The following is a 26,848-nucleotide window of genomic DNA, read 5'->3' as shown; positions in this document are numbered from 1 at the left end:
ACCTAAGTGACTCCACAAATCTTCACAGGCTTAATTTTTGAGTTAGTTTGATGCTGGCTTGTTGACATTGCTTCAGCAGCAATGCAATCAGCTGCTGCTGAAGACATGTGAGATCTCCCAGAGCAATTGAAGGACTGCAAATAACAAGAAAAATCCATCAACAGTAATCTATTGTGACTTAAAATAAAGCAAATTTTTGTTCTCTCTATTGACAAAGAATGACACGGAGGAGCACCACATCGACATATCATGCTGTCAACAGTGAACTGAGAATCTTACAAATGGCACCTCCAAAACTGAACAGCTGGGAGTTGTTCTCCCCAGAAGTGGGCAGGTAAAGAATGGTGACAATCAGGGATAGCTACTTTCCAAGTGACCAGGCAGGACTCAGACCCACTCCCTTGTGATGACCCATTGTGATGGCTACCAACTGACCAAAGAGCAAACAGAGCATGGGCCTCATCTCCATGATCACACCATCCTCATCCTGAAATTGCCCTCAAATATTTAGCTCTCAATTTTCAAACATGTAACCCTGTTGTTGCTCTCTCTCTTCTAGCAAATGCAGGCATGCAGAACATGTTGCAACTCACAGCACAGCATTTTGCACAGCCCAGTTTCTGTCTCCTACTCAGTCATGATACTTCTGTTGCATCATGATACATACATTTATATGACCATGATGAAGCACAGACCCAAGCTGCTGCATGTGACTGTCCCAGTGCCAAGAGGCAAACAGCAGCTAACACAGTACATTTATGGTGTAATGCCTTCATTTAGCATCTTTTTCCAGGCCTACACTCATATCAGACTGTTTTTCTCTTCCACAGTAACAATACAGAACATCCCCAGAACATTCCAGGACTACACCCTGACTTGGTGAGGAGATTTTTGTGCCCCAAAGCTGTAATTTGTGCATAATGATGCCAAATATTGCCACTTGAGCCCCTTTATGCATCTAGTTTTTATTCTCAAACTGCTTCCTACCTGTGCCTCAATTATGGAATCTTTGAGGGCAAATAACTCATTTTTCAAGAGAATGGAGAGGTCACAAAGAGATCCCACAGCTGAGCAGACCTTATGGATTAATAGGACAGACCTTTTCTGAGCAAATCAACTCATGCAAGTGAGCTGAGGAGTGGCAAAGGAAACTGCAGACACCCATTTATTTCAGTACCTTCTGTTGTGTTAATGTGAAACAGAGATTCAGGGCAGCACCTGAACAACATTCCCTGGGAAAAGGGGTAGTCAAAGTACAGATACAAAGATGTATTTTCTATAATTTCTTTTCTTGATACTGCAGTAATGTTAAAAGCACTCCAAATGTAAACTAAATCCCATTATGCCTTTCAGCTCCATTACATGTGGATCACATTCAGAAATGTCTAGTAATGGCAAGTAGTGGATTTTTCAGCACTTCTCCATTTTGCACAACAGTATGGGCAGCATTTGAAAAGTTGCATCTCTTGTAAGTGAACTTCAGCATCACAGACACTTTCGCACCCATTTTGTTCTTTCCCTGGCTAGGGATGCTTGAGAACATTGTCCTGACTTCCTCCAGTAACTATCTGTGAGATTCCTAGCAGGGGCCAACTTTCCATGACTCTTGACAGCAATATTCTCCAACAGACTCATTAGTCATCAGGCAACAAAATAATTCTTGGCATAATATAATGGTCTTCCAACAGAGGGCTTTAAAAAAAAACCAAAAAACCAAACAAAAAACCCCTACTATGCTTCCACTTCAGATTCCATAGCAAAATTACATGTGATCATGACACAATTACCTGAAATACAGCTACAACCCACCAGAGCAAATGTCATGGGTTATGACCCAAAGACTCCTTTCCTGTAGACTCATCCAAGAAGTCCAACACACACTTTCACATTGTCTATTTACACTTATCTACCTGGGAATATGATCCAAGATTTGGGTACTGACCAGGAATATACAGAGCCAGAATAAAGGCAGACTAGCAGATGCAGATAATCTGGAATATTGCTCAGACTCCCTGCTTTGGGAAATGGCAAAATGCTTTAATCTGTGTATGACAAAGTGCTACGTGTCCTGATAGTCTTCCCACAACCTACACTGCCTTTCAAGAAATTCTTTTAATCAGGTAAACAGAAAATGTCCAGAGTGCATTAAAAAAGGAAAACAAAACACTGCCTGACTGGTACATGGCAGACTAGCAACCCACACCTCTGGAAAAAAAAAATGCCCTACTTTCCAGGCTATGCCATATTCCAAGGTAAAGCACTAAAATTTCTTCTTCTGAAGCCAAGACAATGTGCAAACAAGCATGCTGAAAAGCAGACTGGCCCAGTGATCTGGATATTCAAGTATCCACAAAGATACACTAGAGTTTCTTCTTTAACTTACTGGAAGATGCATGCTTTACATTAAACCCTCAGCAGAAAAAAAAGCCCTATCCATTTTTGTAAATTAAATTGGAATTTTATAACATTTCTGTCTTGCTTTCTCAAAAAAAGAAAAAAAAAACCCAAAATCCACACAGACTGCTTTAGGAAGTTTGTGAAATTAAAGGACACTCAATTAATAAATCACGATAAATATTGCTTTTCAGTAACATTCTCAGCATTCATATTAGGTTACTACAAGAGAAGATGAGGAGATTATTTTGGGCAAGAAAAAAATAGATGAACACTTTTTGTCCTAATAGTGGATTTTTTAAAAAAACCCATGAAGTTACAAAAACAGACAACTTTTTTTAAGAAAAGATGGTGACTTAAGACTAAAAACTTATTCCCTTTTACAGGCAGAGTCAATGCATGACCTTTATGAAGAGCACATGGTTGAAGGCAGGATTCTGTAATAGTTACCTGGCAGGAGCCCATGCTAACAGCCACAAGCACCTTTTGTAAAAAGAACTTGGTAAATGACAAAATGAGCTAGGGATATCAAGCAATGCAATCTCAGGTTTATTACACTTTTAAGTGCAATCTTTGTAGCCTAAACAAATCATAGAGATCTCATCTGTTAAAAGGGCTTTGCTGATTGCTCAGGTATTCCTGCACCTTTCAATCAAAGATAAACTCATCATTTTCTATATTTGGCCAGAAAAAAATGACACATCAGATAAAAATTTCTTAAATTCTAGCATCAATTGGGCCCTGGACTCTAAGATACAGAAGTTTTTTTAAGTATTGCAGGCAAACAATGACACATGAGCCCTTCACAATCCTTCACACACATACTGCTACAAGATCCCAGCAAGCTGGGAATGGCAAATACTCCATTTTGCCAATTTACAGGCACTAGTGCAAACTACTCAAAGGCACACAGCAAGACTGAGACACACATGAACATTTAACCTAATTTGTCTTAACTCTCAGAGGCCTATTTTAAATTTGTGGATCATTCTTCTTCCTTAAAGGATAGTTATCAAGGGATGAGATTAGAATAGACAAAAACTTAGCCTTCAGTCTAAATTCCTTTGTCTTGTGGATTTCATCCAGACCCACAGAGTATTAAAATAAATTTTTCCCACAATTTTCAAGTACTTCTTACGACTGGTAGGATGTGGGAAGTTACCCTCTGCTACTATACTACACCCTATATAATCATTTTAAAAATGTTTTTATCACTAATTTGATGGACTACAAGAGCTTCATCAGGCCAGTCTATTAAAAACAGACAGGTATGTATTTCCCATAGCATACAGTGTTATAGTCACCGTAGGTGTTCCTGTATCATGACCTTAAAATTTCAGTAAGGATTATAGATTATCACCATCCAGTTTTATAGACATGCCAGTAATTCTGATAAACATGCCTCTTTCATTTGTTTCACATCTCCAGTTCAAAGCTCTCCTTTTTGCTTTTAAAATAAGAAGTTACTTAGAAATCAAACAACTTCCATAAAATACGTGGGATCTGACAACAGAAATTCAGACAAATAAAATAGTATGTATTATCTTAGATATCAAAACTACTGATCACCAAAATCACTTTTTTTAAAACTGAGAAGTATGATTAGAATTGCTTTTGATACAAACAGGAAAAGAGTGACAGTTTTGTATCCAGTGCCAAGTTTCACCTCACATTCTCACTGGAATTTGTGTAACTTTCCAACTACAAACTACAAAACTTAAATCTTCTTTTCACTCCCTTAAGCTCAATCAGTTACATCCATCTGATCCTCACTCTAGGAACACAGAAGCCCATATCAAACAATACCTACACAGGGAGAAATTATCCTTAGAAAACCTTGCAACTGCTCAATCTCTAAAACACAATTTGTGCAAGAAAGGCATGAGGCTAGTTTTAGAGGGGGAAAAAACTATACCTAAAATGTACTGCACTAAAGGCTCTCGCTAAAAGGAAAGCTAAATTCATCCCTTCATCTGGAAAAAAAGTAAACTATAAACTGTTTTTCCTGGAATGCAGAGCACAAATTAAACAATGTCAGTTCCTAGCCAGAAGTAAATCTAAAGTAGGGTTTCCAGAATAAATGTGCACATCTTATTCGCTTGGTCTTTACATTTTTAAAGCAGCACATGTGTTCATACTCTGACCTTTGTACATTTTCCAAATGAAAACAAAACAAAAACATCAAAGCAATACTTCTAGGTATCTTCAGCAATAACTAGGCTCCTGTTACTTTCCAAGCATCAGTCAGAGGTAACTGCTCTCTGCAAGTGTCACAGCAATTACATTTCTATTCTTGATATTTAGAAAGAACAAGTGTTGTTCCACAGAACCTCACCTGTCAATTTGAAATTGGTTTCAGCAGAAGTCATTCAAACACTGGAAACAAGCAAGGGCAAGTTCATGGGTTCAAGTGATACACAAATTCCTTAACAAAAGAAAAAACTGAACTTGCTCTACCATTTTCCAATGAATTCAACAATGAGAAAAGTCTCAAAGGAAAGAAGTTCCTAATAATATGTGAAAAACAGAAGCTGATACTAAACTAGTACCTACCATGAAGGACAAGTCACATAAACTCAGTCTTGGCCTGCCAGCTGATCAGCACTAGACATTCTCAATATCAGTAGTAGATGGCTCTGAACCAGACACTCAGGTGCTTCCTCCACCTGAACACTGTAGTGCACCTTTAGGAATCAACTGCTTCCTGAATCAGACTCAGCAGTCCAAGGGTACAATACACACTCCATGCATGTACCCACTGCCTCCTTCAGGCCACCAAGCTGGATTGTTTCCATCCCAGCTGAACTGAACCCATATGTCCTGGTTTAGAGCAAATTTGGGAGCAAACTCCAAAAGGGGTTCCTCTAGAAAGCAGATTCAAGCCCTTCCCCCTACTGGTTCAGGAAAATATTTCCTTGGAGAAAAGTGGAAAAAAACCTGTTTATTAACAAGAAAAGCATTCACAAGCATAAAAAATGAATATCAAACAAGCAAGCCTCTCTCTGTTCTGAAGAGATGGCAAACTCAGGAGGTCCTGGTTGTGGCTGTAGCTCAGCTGGCTCAGTCCCTGCCCAGCCCCTCCTGAGCTGGAAATGCCGCGGCCCTGGTGAGCCCCAGGTGTGAGCTCCAGGAGCTCTGCTGGGTGTTCAGCCCAGGGCAGGGCTGGACAGCTCCAAGGAAAAGGAAAATCACTGACCAGGGAACTGCTCTGCCCCAGCCAGCTAAAACCTAACTAGAAGCAAAGGAGAGCTCTGTCCTGCTGTCTGTCTGTCCGTGCTGCAGACAGCGCAGTCCAGGAGAGGGAATGTGGAGCAGTGAGTGCAGCTCCTGAGCACAAACTGCTGCTTCTGTTTGCCCACCTCGCCCTCAGAACCAGCCTGAAAGATGCAGAACTTAACATCCAGCAAAAACAGAGACAACTGGGGATACAAGCATCATAAAGTCACCCCAGGACACCAGACCAACCAACCAGTGCTGGAATAAATTCACACTATGATTTAAAGTACCAAAGAAGGCTCATGCCAGTAGAGATGTGTAGTCAGTTTTATTAGTTCTCCACAAGCAACTATACAATAACTTCAGCAAATAAACATCAAAACTTTAAAAAGAATAAAAGAAAGAAATTCACTGATAAGGACGTTGCAATAGATGTCAAAGGTGAGACATCAGATGGCAACATAGTGACCACAACCACAAATAATAACTGCTTTCTCAGAAGCTAAACGCATCTTAGCAAGTGCAGAAAGCTCTAGGCTCATAGTAAGAACAAAAACAGTTTTGCTTCATGGTGAAATTACCCCGTGGCAGTGGAATGGTGCCCTGTTTGTGCCATGCCAATGAGGCCTCTAGCAGTGCCTGCTGGTACAGACCCCTCCACAGGGCTGGGACCACAGCCCAGCTCCCACAAAAGGGACCTTGGGTCTGTCGCCTCCAAGCCAGAAGAGACAATAAATGGCCAACTTTATTAGGGAGAAGCACTAATACTCTCCTTCACCTGTAGGATTTAAGGAGTCTCTCTGCAGCTTATTTGCATGTTTAGTTTTGATTCTGCCAAGGATCCACATGCTAAAGTGGCAGAATTCTTCCAGAGTTAGACATAAAAACATTTTTCTAACATCAAAAAGCATATTTCAGTAATATGAGGTACAAGCTGACACCAAGGTGACTACAATGATCTGATCCAGATCATTGTAGTCACCTTTACTTGTCACCATTATTTGTCTCCTCTTCTGAAAGGCCTGTACAGGTCAGTCCCAGATGATCTTATATTATCTGGTGTTACAGCTATGAAGACAGTGAGTGTCATGCTACAATTGTAAATATTAATCTGCCTCCTTTCAACTGAGAAGGGTGATCACACACACTTCTGTGATTTATCTCCCATTACTCCCAAACAGAACTGCAAAACTTGAGCGCAAAACAAGGGAAATGGATCTTAGCCCCTGACTGAGCTTCTGGATAAAGAGTAGACCAAGCAACCTTCTTAATTTCACATACTGAAAAAAAAAAAGGGCAAAATAAACAAAACACTTAACAAAACACAAAACACTTTCTTTAAAAGGCAAAGGAAAACAAAACACTTGATATCCTCTTAACAGCGGCAAAAGATGAAATTTTTCTTACTGTCTTTTGCTACCTCCTACTACTATTTGTTTCTTTTCACTGTTTGATGGTTGTTCGGTTTTTGTTTTTTTTAGTCCAGTGTATGAGAAAAATCCTTCAGCCAAAAAAAAAGGTTGAGGTGGAAGAAGTAGGTTGCAACATATTGCTGTATTTTTGTGCTCCATATAACCTTCCCAGGAAAACTCTCTTTCGTGGAAATGGATCAATGACATCCAATTTTGGCAGTAGCAAGAAACTCAGGTCTTTCTAGCAGTATTTACAGAAGTTCTTGTTGAGAAACGCCTCAAATTCCCAAAAACAAAGTCAGAGAAGAGGACTAACACCTACACATTTGCATGGAAAGCAAAGCTTTCTCAAACTGTTCTTTGATTAGATTTCCCAAGACTTCCCAGCCTCCCTATACCTCCCAAACCCTGCATTTGTGGTTAATGAAATAATCTGAAGGATGGACTTGAAGAAAGTATGACATTCTTCCTCTTCTTTTTTGCATTTTTTGAGGCCATAAACTGAAGCAATTACAGATGAGCCATGTTCATATGACAATATATTCCAGATAGACAGCAAATTATGGTGCACTTAAATCAGTGACTCCATTTTATTCCTGATACTAAGAAGGCAAAACCAGAAGAACAAATTACCTCTTCTTGCAAGGTGGATAATGGAAATTAATCTACATCTACTCCCACCTCAACTGCCAGCAGCAGCTACATTTCAATAGAAGGGGAAAACTGACAGATTAGCAAGGGAGACATGCAGAAAAATACTGCAGATAATTTTTTTAACAGGAATTGAAGTTAGTAGTATCTAAGAATAAATAACCATCTATCTTCTTTCAAACCAATTTTTTATATGTGCATTAAGCATTAAATAATATTTCCTGTAGGCTGAAGCAATAGGAAGGAAGGCAAGTTGTTAACTTTGTATTTAAATTACCTCACAGGTGCTTAAATATTGTAGTGGCGAAGGCTAGATCAAAGTTTCTCATGTTTAGACTCCCAAGTAAAAACAAGTAGAGAGAGAAAAATTATCAGCTAAAAGATGGGTTTTAGAGACAGATGCTTGAATGTTACTCAAAGTTATTGAACAAAATGGCTGGAAAGAAAAAGCACTATGAGTTCAGAACTGAAAAATAAAAACCCCAAAAATAGAACTAAACATAAAATGATGACTGGGTCTAGTACTAAAAAGACTCCTGAAGAAAGAGATTGATAAAGCTACCAGATCCTAACTTCTCAATTTCAGTAGAAATTAGGTACAACTGGGGACAAAAAATAAACCTCTCCTCCATGCTTAATGTCATCAATTATTAAGAATATGCAACTTTCAAAACTCATTCATGGTGAAAAAATGGGTTTATTCCAATGGTAGAAAACATTTTGCTTGAAGTCTTAATAAAATTTTGATAGATGTCTATAGCACATATTGTAATTGTTTATGACAGCAAGTGTGATGAGTATCACATTGTTTTGGAAGAGAACAAGAAATCTCAGGACAATTCCAGCCCTCTATTAGACATACTTTTTATCATATTAACCATTGTTAAAACAGAAGGAATACTGAAACATATTCACTAGATTTTACACATTAATTTCCAAGATATTAAATAGCAAAAATTCTTGATAAAGGACTTGATTTCAAAGACTTGTGGTATTAGTCTGCATTTTTTAGCAAAGACAATTATTGGCCCAAAGATGGAGTTCTTCAGCATCAATGAAAAGTATGACAGCTTCAGAGAGAGGATCTAAAAAGGAACAATTTCAGTGGTAAAAATAATGGGAAACAAATTGGAAGGACCAGATCAGTGCAGTGACAATATATATTCATATGTGAGGTCAAAAAAAAGGCCACAGCACCCAAAAAAGGCCACAGCAAAGCTGTCACTTTCAAGTTCAAATTAACCCATCTCCTGCAACACTTACAACCCATGGCATTGGATTCTGGTTTTCACACTAGCATTACAAACTATCATTAAAATCAGAATGGGAAAACACACCAAGAATTTCAGCCTGTGTGCTTGGGCAGGCAGTCTGGATGCTTATGCTTGGTTCCAGCTTGTATTCATCCCAACACCAAGAATTATGTACATCTTTTATTTATAGCCTACACTGAGGCTCTGCAAGGAATCTTTTCTTTCCAGTGTTGGGAAAGGATTTATTTTCTTCCTATCTGGCATGCTTTACAATGGACATCTCTGCTAAAAAGGTACAATATGAAAACACTACCACTATTTATAAAAACATGCTTGACATCTGCATCACAGGGTTTCAGAAGGAATTGATGCTGTTATAAAAACCTTTATACAAGCAGGATGGTATCTGCAATGACTGAGCAGGAAAGATGTTACTTCTCCTTTCAAAATCTATTTTATACAGCAATTTTCCAGACCCTCCATTTAGGAAGTCGTCATAATATTTACTAATTGTCCCTTTTAGCCCAACTTTGCAGAAACCACTTCAGTCACATAACTGAAACTGTATGTGTAAGACAGCTATTCTCATTATCAGCCTTTACCTGCTCAAGCTTTCAGTTTCAAGTTCTTGCCCTGATGATTTCTTTTCTTAATCTCATTAAGCAATTTAAGAGTCACACACATAAGTGAAATACACTTTCTGTTGTTACAGCATGCTTTTCACAAGTCTACCTTCCATTATTCAGTGTGTTATAGCACAATAAGGCAAGGCTGATTAAATTAAAATTTGGATTTTTTTTTTTGTTCTGTTCTTTATAATTTCCTTATTTATCCGTGATCCACAAATTACTTTTCTGAGCAGCAATGCTAAAAGGATGCCATTTATGGAAAGGATGGCAAACTGCCATATGTCTGTTGTACAGGTCATTCTGAGGATACCTTGTACCTACAATCTGCATTTTACTCCTATGCACTTCAAGCACCCTGTCTCCATCCCCCTCCCTTTCAGACCTCCCACTTTTTTGTATGACATGGTATCACTGGAAATGCTGAATGAGGCACTGGACATTTGATTACCATCATCTTTTTGATGTAACCCCAAAACTGTGTGTCTTCTGGGTTACTTGCTGCATTGATATAAATCTGGATTCGTGTATTACACTGCCTAGAAACTGCAAATAGGAATTCTCTGTGAGTACTTCTGCTATTTTTATCACTAAGTGCACAAAAAACTGAAACAGAGCTCCTCATATTTTTTAATGAAAAATCAAACTGACAAACATGATGCTTTTCTACAAGGAAAACTGTAATAATGCCAGTCAATTAGAAATGTAAAAAATGAAGAGAAAACAAAGCACACTCTAAGGCAAATTTCACCCTCTTCAACAAAGTCTTGTTTCGTACTATGAGTGAAAACTGATCTACAGACCAAAAAATTTATTCAATGGAGAAAAAGATTAAATAAACCCCAAGTTGTAATTAATTGTCATGATCAAAACATCCTGTTCATGCAGCAAATGGGTGATCATTCCTACTCAGCATGTGGAAGGGTTATCCTAAAAGGGCTCCCTAAAAGGATAAGGGGTTTCAGTATAAAACCCCTATATAAAGCTATCCAGACTCACCACCATCATCATCCAATGTCCCAAAGAAAGGGGAAAAAAAGTGCATATTTCCTTTAGAAGTCTCATAAGAATACTTTCAAACAACACCCTAATTGATGGATGTTTATGGTAATATCTACTTATAGACAAGCTTATTTCTTTTGACAGGTTTATCTAGCAGGTAGTAATTCATGTATACACAGAGTTCATCTTTTATGCACCCACATCCATAAAACAAGCAACAATATCAAACAAACTGTGTGATAAATGTATCATCCCTGGTAAAATCACCTCCTCTTCTTCCAATTTGGGTATGTCAAGACCTATTCCAGAAGCAGAGAACACTGAGCCATTTTTAATGGCTCTTTTTCTCAAACTCTTCTCCTCCTTCATTCACTTTTTAAAAATTGCTAACCTTTTTAAAGCACAGAACTTCTGTATAATTACATTCACTTGAAGCTCATAATAGGAGTTCAAATCTGGGTTGGTAATAGTTACACTACAGCGTGACTTTAAGGCATTTCCATTAAAATAATAGTTGATGAAATAACCACTGTGACTTGTATTAAGCATTAAAAGTAGGGACATTTCACCCTGTCTGCTGTGTACTGTTCAACATTTCATTTCTTCATCAGCACCATCTCGGCTCTCTCAGCCATGTTGACTTTCTCCATAATGACCACTACTATTATTTTTTAAAACAGAAAACGTTTGAAACCAATCTGGAACCTCCATAAAAAACCTGAGTTGAAACTTTCACTAAAATGCAAGTGTTATGAAGCTCCAGACATGGTAACAAGAGATGACCATGTCAAAACATTTAAAAGATCTCTCAGCATCAGATGACCAAATTCACATCCTACAATGCATTGACCACTGATTTTAGTTAAGGTCACATTTATGCTCTTCTGAAATATATTTATAAGCCAAACAGAATCTCAGTAGAAAATTCAGGATATAAATTTGGGACAGCAGGGCTATAGCTGGGTAGAAAAACAAGGGCAGAAAATTTCATGTGTTTTCTCACATGTGCTGTCCATTCTTTTATCTTTCTCCCCTTACCCCAGTTCTGTATCTCCTCCAACCTCTTGTTTTTACCTTTGGATTTTCCTTACCACACACTGACTCCTTTTCTTCCCCTATGTCCTGCCTTCCACCTTGCCTTCTTGCTTCTTTCATCACTGCCCCAACAAATGAAATTTCCCAATCTAGAGGTCATCTTTGATATTTGAAAACCAGAAGTGCAGCAGCAGCCTGTACCTTGACTAATCTGTACCTTGTGACCTAAATGTGTGATTTCCTAACCATATGTTCCAGATTTACAGGAGCAGCTAAGGCCAATAAGTCTGCAGAGATTTGACTGTTTAGGAACATTTCACACAGACTGAGGGAACTGGACAGAACCAGAGAACACAATGCAATACTTTTGCATAACAGACTTGGGATAAACCATGAGATATACAGGTCTTAAACCAAGCTTAACTTCCTGACAGATGCATGAAGCACCTCTGTGCAGGTTACAAGCACTGGGTCATTGTGCTGTAGGAGTGCATTCTAAAAACAAGCACTCTCTTAATGTCCAGAGATTAAGCTTTATTCTGTTCACCAAGCAGGGAAATAAATTGGTTTTTTACATTCACTTAAATGCATAAACAGGAGTAAACACAGGGAACAAAAAATATAAGGTTTCTTTGGGAAACTGAAATGAAGTCAGTAAGTGAAACAATATTCCTAGAGAGCTCCTGAGGAAGCAGGTTCTCCTTTGAAACAGACATGGCACAAGCAAGAAACTGAGCATTGCTGTGCAAACGTTAGTACTGACACTGCTTATAGGTTAGAATTCATAATGCAATCACTACAAACCCATGCCAGCAAAATTTTATGTCTTCCTATACATCCTGAATTAAGGCTGTTCTCTTTTTCCAAGCTGAACAGTCAGCCAAAATTATCTCCACGTTGTTTCTTTAGAGAAAAAGAAGCTGAAGACAAATTCAAATATTTTTAGTATACTTCTACTATTTTTCTGTCCATAGGTCTTTGGAGCTTCCTCCTGCTTCTCTTCAATACACTTTATTTATTTATTGTTGAATAATAAATAAATTATTCAACAAAATATTAACCAGCAGAGACACTTCCACTCATTCATGCTTAATTTTGAGCAGGGATGCATAAATACTTTTTGAGAGGAGGCTGCTATCATTTCAACTAAATTATTAATATAAACATCCTTTTTTTTTAAATAAAATGATTGTGTCAAAAGTATTCCTTTCATCTACAATCACAAGTAGATACATGACTGAAAGGGAGTCATAGTCCTACCAACAAAGGCTACTAAATGATACATATTAGAACTTCACATTTCTAGTTGCTTATAATTTTGTCAAAGTTTTTGGATGACAAACCTCCCAACTTGAATAAAACACCTGTGTGAGATTAAGGAATAAAAGAAAACAAACAGACCACAAACGACTGCCAACTTGCTTGGGTTTACTCTTTAAAATAACTGTTAGCAGAAAGAAAATATTTTAGCTTGCTCCTGTCAAAAATACTGGAAACCATTATTTCAAAAATCTGCATTTTTTTAAAAGATTTTTAGCCCAGACAGTAAGCTTTGTGGTTTTGTGACTGTGTACACCAATAGAAAAGAGCAGCCAGTAGCCAACCCCTGACCAAGACCCACTGGACCATCAGGGCACCGAATTCTTGCAGCTGGAATTCTTTTCCCTCACAGAATCCATCTTCTTCCCAACCACCCACCCTGAACACTTAATTTACACATGTTATTCTCTGAATAACAGCAGGCATAGCCTAGCAAACTGCAAGGAGATCTGTGCCAAAGCCTTGCCAAGGAGTGCTCCAGCAATGCCATGCTCCCAAGGGACTGGGCTGTGGCTGGAAACTTGTCTCTTCCAAATTGCACAAACCCACAGCAAGGCTGCCCCAGCCTGGCTTCAATGGGGTTTGTCCTTATAACCACACAAATAATGATTTATTTCTTTCTGTATTTCAAAAGAGTGACTGTAGAAATTATTAAAACTTCATTTCTAAGGTTGGCTAACTACATATCAGATGGTAGTGATTTCAGCCATTACCCATCATATTGCAGATTTTAGTTTGAATTTATAAGAAATTCACATGCTTTTCTATACAGCCCCTTATTTAAGGATATCCTACTACAACTTGTATGTATTTTTATATTGCTCCTTTGTCCTTACTGACCCCTTCCACTGCTCTAATCTACCCATTACCTACACATGACACAATTGTAGTTGTTTGCAAAGTTTTTTCTGGTTTCTACAGTTTACCTATTATTTCAAAATTTCTATGAATAGTACATCTGTAAAGCACTTGAGTCTGAATAAATGAACTTAAATAAAGACATGCCTTTAAAAGTGGCATTGTAAGGTAGAAGATGTGTGTTTTGTCTAAACAGTGATCTCATATTATTTAGGCACAATCAATGGGTAAAGCTGAAATACAGACTTGCATTTTCTACCTCAAGTTTTCAAAGAAGGAACTCAAAGCAACCAACACACCAACAGAAGCACACGGGGGAGGAGAGGGACAGCTGTAGTATTTTTCTGTTAAAATACACCACTATCTGAGAAAGACACCAAAACAAACCAAAGTAAAACAAAACAAAAGAAAAATAAAGTAAACAGAAGCTATGTCTTGCCAAATGATACATACAGCACTACTTTTGAGTTTAAAGAACAGCAACGTTACCTCAAAAAACTCCTCTACTCATTCATATTAAGGCTAGATGAAATGCAAATTTTTATCTACGGCAAATATTTTCAAACAACTGTTACAAATTACATAGGTTATTGCCCATCAAAATAAGTTGCAAATCAACATTAAGTAGTAACGTCAAAAGAAAAGTATAGTCACTGTAAAAAAACCAAATAATTCAATGAGCATTTTCAAATTTTGCAGACTCAGTATTATAAATCTTAATACATACTTCAGACCTGCTAAAAGTTGGAGAAATTTTCTAAAATAGGGCTCATTTTTATGCATATTTCCTATTCAATTTAGTGTCTGCTATTTTTTAGTAGGAATTAGTTGTTGTAACTGATTAATGCCAATAGACCCACGTAGGACAATTAAATATTTTTTTTTAGAAAAAGCAAACAAACAAATCAACTAGAAAACCTGAAAAACATTCCCAAATTAAACTGTGTGTTCCAAAGGGGATAATCTAAATGCTCTGAGCATAAAGAATGTCATTTCTGAGGTCACCTTAACTCCAGGTGCCTATTCAAAACTATGACACCAATACAACAAAGTTCTTCCCCCAGACAAGGTAACTGCTTTTGCCTCTATGTGATTTCTGCAGTGAGGTAATGGACACAGCAGAGACCCAAACAGAGTCTAATTCAAGGTTCACATATAACTCTTAATCCTGAGTACAGGGTTTTTTTTCTTTTTAACACAGCTTATGCCTCAGCTCATCATTTCTGAAACAGGATAATGCTCATGTACCTTCCAAAATACATTTCAAGGACAAAACTAATACTGACAAAGAGTTCAACTGCAGTGCTTGTAGGTATTTAGAAGCATGTGGTAGGGGAAAAAAAATAGGTTTGGAGCATTTACAGTGAGAGCTCACCAATGCTCTGATTTAATTAATTAAGGAGTACTGTCAGTTTGATATTTCAAATGTACAGCTTTAGCAAAGGAAAGATACCATGACCAGGTCTGGCCTCCCTCACAGAGGTTTTCATTTTACATTTGCTTATCAACTTTTCAAATTTATTGCCCTCTCATAAGGATGCAAACAGGGCAAATTTGCTATACAGAAGTAGTTTAATAATTCATAAAGGCAAAAAAAAAATTAAAACTTCACCCAAAGTTCAGTTAAGAATTACTACTTCTAGAAAGAGAAAGCAAAAGCATAGAAGAAACATGCTTTTAAATTGGTATGTAAACCCATTAGACAAATATTTGAGTACAAGCCTTTATGCCTCCAGTTATTAAGAAAAGGCTGAGTGGATGCATTGTTATGTTACTTTAGAATAAGAATATATTCAGGGCAGACATAAAATTTGAATTTAAAATACACACTCCTGCACAACGCACACATACACAAGCACATTATTAGTAATCATTTACCATGAGTTACTTCTTATTAACCTTCACGTGGCTTCATAAATATTTTCATTTTTTGTTTCCTTTAATTCAAACTAAGAGATTCTAGCAGGTCCCTTAATGAGAAAATTGACAATAATGGTTTTCTCTCTTCACAGTCACAACAAAAAAAGACTGTCAAAAGAATCTTGATTACTGGTATTCCTTCAAAAATCTTAGAAAGCTTCTTGGAGCACCCTGTAAAGTTACAGGTGTGTAAAACATACACATTAATAAATAAAACTACTTTTCTGCACTTCCCTCCATACAACATTCCAGTTTTCCATTTACCAATTAGATTGTTTGGTGTTAGAATAATTAATGTTTGAAAGACCACATCTAGTGTTAGTGAATCAAGATAATAATTTTTTTCTTCCACATTATGACCATTTCAGTTTTCAAAGACAGCAAATTTTCAAATTTCTACTAATCTCACATAATCAGCATTAGAGTTTAAAATTACCACATAAATCTGCAGAACCTGATTGACAGATTCAATTTCTCATTAAATACACGTGGGTATAGCTGCAAAGAACAGATGAAAAGAATGGCGACTGTCTTATGGGGTAACATGAAGCATTTTGAAAACTTACCCACTTCTTAAACGCCCACTTGTTTATCTACATTTCCTGATGAAATGCACATAACACATCATTTAAAAACCCGCACTGAAATTCAACTAGCAAACAAATGCCTTCTGTACTCTGCTAAGTAAATCTACCTCCAGCACGACTCGGAGGGATGACTGCTTTGATGATCTGATGAGGTACACTTCAAGCTATCCTCAAAAATAAAAGATATAAAGGAGTTTGGACGCTTTCCTCTTCTCCATCTAACCATACTGACTGACCCTTCAGTCAGCCTGCCCATGCCACAAAGACAGAGCACTTCAGCTCCTACCCATCCCATAACCCACACCAGCAGATGGATTGACACAGTCTCGAAATAAAACCTGTCAGCCACACAAAGATAAGGTGTCATTAGCTGCGTGTAGATCGGTGTTACCTTCAAACACAAAGATACTGCAAATGTTCTTTGCTGTCACAGCAACACTTGTTCCACAGGCCCTTCTAAATGCAGAAAATTTCACTCTGGCTTTCAGGAAGAAATTATGTTTTAAATTGTGCTCTACTTTCTAAAACACATATAAGTGCATCTACGCAAAACGCCTAATCAAGTGCGTGAATACAGTAACATGGCCATGAGAGGTGTTTTCTAAGGCAGACGTACCCTTGCACTAATTACGGAATGCAGATTTGCTCCTATAAAAAGGAAATATACAGACAGACCTTTGCTAGTCTATTACCGGCTCACACGCTCCAAGCGATGCAGCTGGTGATACCTGTATGCCAAACACCAGCACCGCGAACACCGGGGAAAGCCCGGGAGGTTAAAGTTTGCCGCGGGATACGGGAACCCTCCCGCGGGCTCCGCTCTTTGGCGTCAGCGCGGGCGGTCCGTGCCCGCCGTGCGGCCGCTGCCCGTGTCCGCGCTCCGCCGCCCCCGCCGGCCCGGCCCGGGACCCCCATCCCCGCCGGGCCCCCATCCCCGCCGGGCCCCCCATCCCCGCCGGGACCCCCATCCCCGCCGGGCCCCCCATCCCCGCCGGGACCCCCATCCCCGCCGGGACCCCCATCCCCGCCGGCCGCGCACCTGAGGCCGGGCGGCCGCGGGAGCCGCCCCGCGCCCCCATCCCCGGGCCCGGCGAGGCGGGGGAGCCTTACCCGGGAACTGCTGCGGCGGCGGCGGCGGCGGCGGCTGCTCGTCCTCGCCGCTCTCGGAGTCGGTCTGCATGGGCTCCTCGGCGAAGTTGACCCCGCGGGCGTCGGGGGGGCCCCGGCGCGGCGGCTGAGTGCCCCTGTCATGGCCGGTGCCCGCTTTGCGGCCGCTCGGCTCCTTCTCCGCCGCCTCCTTGGCCGTCGCCGCCTCCTCCTTGAGGCGCCCGAAGTACTGGAGGGCAAACTCCAGCAGGTCCCCGGGCTGGCTCCGCAGCACCTCTACCGTGAAGCCCTGCAGCAGCTCCGTCAGCCCCGCCGGGATGGAGATGCTCATGCCGGGGCCGGCCGGGGGGGCGCAGCCCGGCCAGGAAGGGGGAGGGTGAGGGGAAGGGGAGAGGAGAAGGAGGAGAAGGAGGAGAAGGAGGGGGGGAGAGCCCGGGGCCGGGGGTCGGCGGCCCGGGGGACGAGGCGCGCCCGGCGGATCGCCCGTGGGCAGCGGGAAGGGGCGGGCGGCGGCGCAGGTGGGAGCGGGCGGGGGGCGGGCCCGCGGGGGGCAGCGGCTCCGGCAGCCTCGGCGGCGGCGGCGGCGCCTCCTCCCCCCGCGCCGGGGGAACCTCGCGCACATGTGACCCGGGAAACCATGACAACCTCCCGCCGGGGACTGCGGCCGCCGCGCCCCGCCCGCGCTGCCGGGAGCCGCGGGGCCGCGCGGAGGGCACGGCACGGCACGGCAGGGCAGCGCATCTCTGCCCCCAGCACGGGCTGCCCTGCCGGGACACGGCCCCGCCGGGCACCGCCGCCCCCGCCACCCCCGGGCTGCCGGGGACACAAGCATTGAGCGCCTTCTCCCTGCGGGGTGTCCAAGCATCCGCCCTGGCGAGCAGCGGGGATTCCCGATGAGCGGACGCGGCCCCGCTCAGGGAGGGACCGCAGTGCATGTAGCATCTCACAGCTGATTACTGCTGTGCTTTTTCACGGCCATGCACCACCTTAAAGCTCTTCTGCACATCATTCATACGTATAGAAGTGCTGTCGATTTATATTCATCTATATTATTTAGGATGGGAGGGGTGATGTGGTGCTAGCAAGAGCATCCTGTTTGTCAGCTTGTTGTTTAAGGTCCACGAAAAATTTAGCTGGAGAAAGAAACAATTGTTTAAAAATGGGGGAAGAAGTCCAATTTAAACACTGCTGAGTGCCAACGCTCAGCATAGACGCTCTTCCAAGCCATGATGCAGAGACTACTTAGCACAGTGGTAAGTGGGTGCTGCTTGTCATCACCAGGAAGCTTAAATGTTTTAAGTAGAGTAAAGTAGCAATTACGGGTGCCATGTTTTTCAATGCTTCACTAAATGCTTCTTGAAAATGAGGTCCGTGGAATGCATGAAAACTGCATCCCCTCCTGGTGTGTTATCACCTCTGAACATTGGCCAACGTTTTGGGGTTCCAGAAAGACTCCAGTTGGAGTCTTATTTTTATGCATCAAGCAAATTAACTGCTAAAATGTCTAAGGCTGTGACAACATGGCTGTTTGATAATTGATTTCATTAAACATTCAGGATTGCTCAAATGGCCTTGCAATGAGCTTCATGAGGGCTTAGGGTGAGATAAGCAGTCAAATATGAGTTTGTAGTAGCAAGATACTGAAAGACCTGACCTCAAAAAAATAACACGACAGCAAAATATAGCAATCTCTGTGACACTTTTCACACAGATAGGGATGTAAAAGCCAGCAGCTTTAAACTGAATTAATTTCCAAATGGAACCCAGTTCTGGTTGTGTATGTGTTTTCAAATGGAGCTTTGTTCACAAGTTGGATCTTCAAAGTGTTACAGACGAGGTAAATTAGTGAAGTGAGCAAACCATACCTGCATGGGTGATATTGCTGCCCTGTAACAGGCAGGAGACACCTCTGCAGGCTGAGATGTGGAATACATTTGAGCAACATCTTGTGGCTTCATTTTACGCTGCAGGCCATTATAAAGTACTTTTTTGAAGTTAAATTCAAACAAAGCTGTTGTTTAGCACTGTCCTGCTTGAGGAACCTCTTCAAACTCGAGCTAAGTCATCTGGGGGCAGACCTGGAGTTCTCCCTGGACTGCAGCAGATTGCTGTGTCGTCAGGCTCTGAGAACTGCTGCCATGACCAGGGGGCTGCCAGCACTCCCTCCTTGATGCCATGTCCAGGGGGCTGCCAGCACTCCCCCCTTGATGCCGTGTCCAGGGGGCTGCCAGCACTCCCTCCTTGATGCCATGTCCAGGGGGCTGCCAGCACTCCCCCCTTGATGCCGTGTCCAGGGGGCTGCCAGCACTCCCCCCTTGATGCCATGCTGCAGTGCTGGCATGCCCTGGCCACAGCTGCCTGTGGAAGCACTGCTGGTGCAGCACAGCCACACACATTAAAATGGCTGAGAATCAAGTGCAGCAGGAGAGCTGACACCTGTACATCATGGACACATGCAGAGCTTAGTCACTCTGGAGGGGGGCTTAGCCAGAAATGCCAGATGGGCTCATTCACAAGTCTGGGAGCTTAAAAACCTTCTCACACCACTGATAGGATTGATCTGTTTGTGACCAGGCTGAGACATACCTAAGCTTTGAGGAAGCTCCCAGGAAGAGAAGTGTTGGTAATTAGTGCCTGGAAGGCACTAGGTGTCCTGTGAGCATATAATATTCCATTTAATGGAGTCTTCCAGGATCAGAAGAGTTGTCATCCCTGAGGTTTTCTCATACCCAGGAAAGGCAGTCCTTTTTTTCTAGGAATTTACCAGCAGCATAGTGTCTTTTGCCATCTAATCAAGGACTCCCCTACATTGTCAGAGACTCTCATCCTCCCAGACTTAAAATGAGATCACTTCTCTGAAGATATCCTCAAGAGCCAGCCTTTGATGTTTTTATGCAAAACTTGGATAATTTGAATAAGACATTCCTAAGTGGCAGAACTCTAAAAAATGCTTATTTCTAAATGTTTCAAAACAGCCCAAAACATTTGTGTCTAGTGAAACTTACCTTGAGGTTTGTGTACCTCAAAGGATGGCAGCAAACTTTGTAGTTCAAGTTGGTGTCATCTGGTTTCCTTAGATGCTTTCTGTTCCAAAGACTTTGTATTGATATTTAAGTTGCTTTTAAATCCTCATAAGGAGGACAGCTGTCGAAAATATGTGTTATGTCTAGCAGAATGAACAGTTAGATAGAGTATTGCTTCACACCTCTCCAATGAGTTTCATTAGTTACTACTAATTTTTGTGTGCCATTCTAGTTCAGCTCTAAATATCTTCTTTAAAAGAAAGAGAATATACAACCTACAGAAATTCTTCTGTACTGAAAAAGGATTAGGCAGAATATTCGCCTCACCATTCCAAAGGAAATTACCTAAAGACTTTGTTATCTCCTTTCCTCCTAGCCAACAGATGCAGTTTTCATAACACACTGCTTACCTGCTTTGCATGTCGTTCTTGTCCCTTCACCTGGTTTCCAGCAGTGAAAAACTGGGTGATTAGAACTAACAGGTGAGAAATAGCAATTGTCTCCCACAGGACAATTCCAGGCAGCATGCTTCAGACAGTGGTTGGGAATGCTTTGTCAGAGCTCAGAGAATATTTTCTAATCACATGGAGGACAATGAACAGAGTGCACAACAGATGAGTGTCAGACTTTCAAGCTTTGTCCTTACCAGGGTCAATGCAAATTTAGTAAATTTAGTAAACTTGACCTAACAAAGTCCATCCAACATCCATCTACAAGCTTGTTTTTTCTGCCAGCTCTCAATGTTTTGCCTGATAAGAATATTTTTCTCCAGTCCTTCCCAAGACCTGCTGTTGAGCCACCCCGCTGAGCCTGCGGTGCTGCAGGTGGTACAGAGGGGCAGAGGTGTGCACTGAGCATCAGGGGTGAACACCAGGCTAAAGCCCTCTCTCCCCTGAGGAAAGTGACTTAGCAAGCACACCAGTGGAGTGCAGGCTTTCAAATCCTGCCCTTTGTTACCTGTGTCAGGCAAGAGGGACTGTTATTACTGTGTCCTTGCACCACCAGCTGCACAGCTAGCCCAGGAAGAAGAGATCCTGATCTCTCATCTGTAACAGCCTCTCTCAGTTTGGCAGCCTAGTAATTTCCACAGTGGTTCTCCATGGAAAGGGTTCATATTGTATTGGAGAAACACATGGCAAAGCCAAGCCCTCTGTCTAATGCAGGATAGTAGGAAAATACTCACATTTGTGTTTGGAAGGTGTTACTCCCTAAATTTCCAGTGTTTAAAAGATCATTGATTTGTGTTATCTCAAATCTTTTGTCCAGGCTTTTGAAATTTCAGATAAAGATGCACTTTGCATACTGCATGCCAAAAAAGCTGCTGCTCAGAAGGCATCTTCAAATCCCAACATGTTTTATATTTACTTCAAAATCTCATCAGCCATACAGTAATGTTTTTTCTTCCTGGCTCTTGACTGAGCAATAGTTGGTTTGTGAGGTTAGAACAACCACAGTTCATAAGAATAGTCATGTACCAATTTCTGATCTTCCAAAATACCTTTAAAATTGACTTTTTATTGACTTTCTTTTTTTTTCCTTCTCAGGTCCTTCTGGCTTAGTAGGCAAATCTTGCTTACAGAATTTTTTAACTAACTGTTTTTAATGGCAATCACTCAGCAATAAATTTTCCAGCAATAACAAAACTTGTAGTTGTGTAGATCCATAGATTCACACTTTTCTCATTGGAATCATACATCACCATTATTGTATTACAAGATCCAGTACCAAACCCAAATCTTTTTTATAAGAAAAATGTTCATTTCTATAAACAATATAAGAAACTAGTGCCTGTAATGAAATTCTAACATATTCCCTGTGATTCTTCCTCAACTGAATCTCCTCCATCTCATAGCCTTTATTCTGCCTGTGCTTATTGTTCTGTGGATTCAAACCCCTTAACACCCCCACTGCCTACTGTAACTCTAGAATGGCAAGAACCAAGTAGCCATTTACATACTCAAGAAAAATTGTTATTTATGCCAATGAGTGTTTTCCCTGAGCAAACAGAAAGGCCGAGTTCAAAACTTGGATGGAAAAAATCCATCTGAAGAAGCAGAATAGCAGCAAAGCAGTGTAAATGAAACAGCCCCTGCCACTTTCAGTACCAATTCACAATCAGTTTAACCAGATATACAGTTTGAGGAGTTTCCTGACACAAAATGGCACCTGCTAACCCAGGAACAAGTGTTCGTTTCCTCTCCTTTGTATCACCTTTTAGGCACTTATAGTGCTATGTAGTCAGTGGAATTAAATGCTTGATTAGAGCTGAGATGAATCATCATGCTGGCAGGGAGAAGAGAGCAGAAGTCATAGCTCAGGAGGAGGAGTATCAGATTATCAGCAAATCAAATTCTAGTTGGCTTATGTTGGTCCTAAGTCCAAGTGTTCCATCCACCTCATCTACTAAGATAATATATTCAAAAGAAATGCAGAGTATCACATATTCTAACCTCAAGTCCCTTGCTTTTTTACTCACCTTTTTAACCCCAAACAGTATTTTCAGGGAGTATGAGCTTTGCGACTTATTACAAGTTCTGTCTGCAAGTGTTACTATTCAGTAAATGAACAGCTGTTGATTTCCATTGAAATCTGTTGTTTGTCATCCTTGATATTCAGAAACTACAGGATACTGTCTCTTAGAAAAGTGTTCCTTTTTATGTGCCTCATTTTGGGCTCTCATAATCACCTGTAATTTCAGAAAAATGTGACTAGAGTTTCTAAAGTCAATATAGTGAGTGCTGAATTTGTCATTAAAAGTAAACCTTCTCATTTTAAAAGCAATGAAATAAAATGACAGTGTAGATGTAGTAAACTTCATCTATTTTGAGGATCTTATTTTGTTTGATGCCCTTACACATTTTATAAAAATGGCACCATACACTGTCAAGACAACCTGTTAAATGGCTAACAGAGACATTTCTCCAAACAGCTAACAACAGAAAATCATCATCAGATGGAGGAGTTCCCCAGGAATTGACAGGAGGCTGCTTCTGTTCAACACCTCCTGCAATCACATGGGAGCAAGTATAAATGCTGCTGATATAACTTCCAGATGACACAAAACCCAGTGGAACAGTGATGTCCCTGAGCTCAGGGAAGCATGGAATGATCTGGATGACTTGTTCATTTAAAGAAAATCGTACTCTACAAGATCCTTATTAAGTCATTGACTTCAGAAGAAAGAGGTTTCTACAGAATTGAAGGACTTTATCTTGGAAGGCAGTGCTTCTAGAAGAGTTTAGTGATCAGAATGGAAAAACAGCTTTACTCAATTTCTGGTGTAATTCTGCAGACAAAGGGGATAATGAGATTTTTGCTTGTTTCAAGAGGGAGATCAAAAATAGGAGTGGGAGATCTTCCCTCTATGAAGCACTCCTGAGACCAGTAAAAAAAAGTGCAGACATAGTGTTCGTGTGTTCAAAAGAATATGGAGAAATTGAGATGTGTGGAAAAGACACATAGGAATTATTCAAAAGCTGAAGGAAATGTCTTGAGTTGAAAAGACTGAGAGAATTCTCAACATTTATCTAAGCACTTGTTACCATGCTCAGTAGAAGAGGCTTATATGATCTAAGAGATAAAGGATATCAGTCTGTATAGTCTAGTAGCACCTTTATGGAAAAGAATAGCATCGGTCTTGCTTATCAGAGATGGCTCAACATCTCTTGGAAGGTCAAACTCTTTAATATCACTGGAGGAACACACAAATACCCAAAGATGCAGTAATTCTTAGATCTTCTGAAATATGAAGCACCAGAGAAAAAATTATAATACATATGTGCTTTTGAAAACCTGCAGTCACTGCTGTGGATGCTTGGGTTGTATTTAAATGAAAAAGACTGATAGTGAATGGATAGTTTGGCTTCATTTTCCTTGAGGGAGATGGGGAATCTGATCGTTTTTGAAAAATGAACTTTCTGCCTGCAAATCTTCTTCTATTAGTTCTGAGCTTAGATCTGAAGTTTTCAGATCATCTACTTTGTGGCAAAAACTGGGAGAAAATGAGTAGAAATAGCTATTGGATGGAGAACAACACTACAATTCCATGCCTTGAGTTTCTCATTAACTGTCAGTGTTCCTAAAAATAGTCATTAAGAGAATTAACTTCAGTTTCTTGGTAGCTAATTTCCAGAAGGAGGGAGTCAGAGCTCTGGCGTCTGGAAGTGATATCTTCTAGGGAAGAGGCAACTTTTTCAGTGAACATGAACTGTTGGGCTTTTGGTTTGGGTTAATTTTTTGTTTTGTGGGTTTCGATTTTATTGTGTGGGGTTGTTCTGGTTCATCTATTTTGTTGCTTTGTTTTGTTTTGGTTTTTTTTCTAATAGATTTAATTGTTACTCATTATATTCTTGAGGAAATTATTAGTTATTCTTGGCAAGAAGAATAAAGCTTCTGTAGAAGCATTGGTTAAAGAGGGCATCAGCTGAAATATTTTCTTTGGTTTGAGCCCTAATGTGGTGGTAATGTTCCTGCAGACTTTTGTCCTGCAGAAAACTGAAAATAGCATTAGTGAGTAAAACCACACTCTGACCCTGACATGTTTCTCAGTCTGGGTGTCTCTGCACGCCTGCACACAGCTGGGCTTGGTAGGTACTGCTGGCCTGTATGACAGGCACTTTAGTGTCCCAAAGGCATCAGCCAAGATGGGTTCAGGTGCCTTGCAGCCTAAATCTGTAAGGAAAGATCTGTGCCTGTGGTTGGAACAGCTACATTTGAGAGAAAAACCTTTATTCAAACTATCAGATCTTAAAGGACAAATGTCAATGTGTCAGAGCTGTGCACTGGAGTCTCAAGCCTACAGTTTGTCTCAGGATAGTTTGGTTATACAAACTTTTGAATGTGCATTTGATTAAAAAATAATCAAAATGTAATGGCCTTTACAGATTCTGGAAAAGAAAGACTGTGTTTTTATCTCTCTGTAAGTGTATGTGTGTGCATGTACAGATAAACACACATGCATTTGTATGACACATATGCATCTATAGGACATGACTGTTTCTATTCTGGCAGAATCTAAAGATGCCATCATATTAATCTGTCTATGAATGCAGTGTAAGTATCTTAACTCAGCTGACTTGCAGTGAATTGAGATTGGCTATTTAGTGTAGACTTATGGATCATCAAAGAAAGTGTGTGATTATTTTTTATACTTTTATAAGAAATAGAAATATTTACATTTTTAAAGTAAAATTCCTAATTGCACCACATTTCCAATATTCCAACTTTAGCCCCAGGAGTGGAATATAAACTGTGCCAGACATGCATTCCCATGAGTTTTTTATCGTTGTTTTCAACACAATCTATTTTTATTCAGTTCTATGGGAAGTGCACACACTTTGTGCAGTTGCCAGAATGTAATTTCCCAATGCCCCTTATTTATTTCAAAGTATGCTTTTTTTGGATTCAAGTGCTTTTGCAACAGCACTTTTTCATGTTTTGTCACGTAAGTACTCCTTGCTCTTACTGAACCCATTTGGTGAGGACAGTGGTTACGTATGTGGAGCTGGAAGGGCAGCCACATAAACTAGCAGAAGCCTCCCACACTGGCCATAACAGTTGGTTCTCCTTCTTATTCCAGGGTCTTCCATTATTCATGTTCCCACCACCTGAGGACTGCATGCAGGCAGCTGGGGGCAGAATTCTTGCTTTGTTCAGATTCTGCTGCATGTATCAGAGCCCAGCAGTTGTTAGGGAGATGGTGATGACCTGCTGAAATCCCCTCTTTGGGCCTACCTGGCAGGACAATTTGGAGGCTGCCCAAATCCACAGCAGGTCAATCCTCTGGGAACATCCAGGAGCTGGGGCTAGCCAGAATGCATCCAGATTGATTTACAACACAACCATTGCCTGAGGAGCCACACAGAGGTTCAAGCTGATGATGTACCAGAGAACAGATTTGGCTCTTGAACCAGCCCCAGAAGGACAACTTGCCTCCATAAGGACATGGTCCTTAGTCAATATATCCACTAAAATTTGCACGGTGCTTTCCAGGTCAGCATAATTTTCTGTCCTAAGATCACTTTCACTTGATAGAGTTTTTTTCTCTCATTTACTCATTTTTGTGTTTAAATCAGCTTGACAATGTCCTTACATCCCTACAAACCACCCCATTAGATCATTGCCATAAGACCTAGTCAAGGACCCTCATGTTCAGACACAGTTGCAGTCCTAGGACAGTCCTTTAAAAAGTGTCACAGACACTTCTGCATATAAATAGGGCACCACTGAAGAAGTTCTCTCCAAAAATTCCTTGCAGTGCTGTTTAAAGGACATTTTAATCAGTGCCCCAACCCTGACTCATCTTCAGTACAACACCACAGACCCTGCACCACAACATCTGCACAAATGCCCTACTCTTATCTCACAGTGTTCTCCAATATAGACTTCAAACAAATAGGGAAAGGAAGAAATGTGGTCTTGAGGCCAGACAGTGTGGTCAGTATT

At 40.6% G+C, this 26,848-nt stretch overlaps 1 protein-coding gene across 1 annotated transcript in view; it reads right to left on the bottom strand.

Moving 5' to 3' along the window:
- The window catches only part of PRKAR2B (protein kinase cAMP-dependent type II regulatory subunit beta), a 77,156-nt gene extending 59,249 nt beyond the window's left edge, over nt 1-17,907 (bottom strand). The window contains exon 1 of the mRNA XM_036400846.2: nt 17,385-17,907. Coding sequence (XP_036256739.1) covers nt 17,385-17,712 — 328 coding nt within the window. The 5' untranslated portion in view covers nt 17,713-17,907. The remainder of the gene's footprint in view (nt 1-17,384) is intronic.
- Nucleotides 17,908-26,848: the final 8,941 nt, after the last annotated feature.

This window comes from Molothrus ater, chromosome 5 (genome assembly GCF_012460135.2).
Source record: "Molothrus ater isolate BHLD 08-10-18 breed brown headed cowbird chromosome 5, BPBGC_Mater_1.1, whole genome shotgun sequence".
NCBI classification, from domain to species: Eukaryota; Metazoa; Chordata; class Aves; order Passeriformes; family Icteridae; genus Molothrus; species Molothrus ater.
Note: the sequence above shows the minus strand (reverse complement) of the source record. Positions and strands in the feature narration are given on the sequence as shown.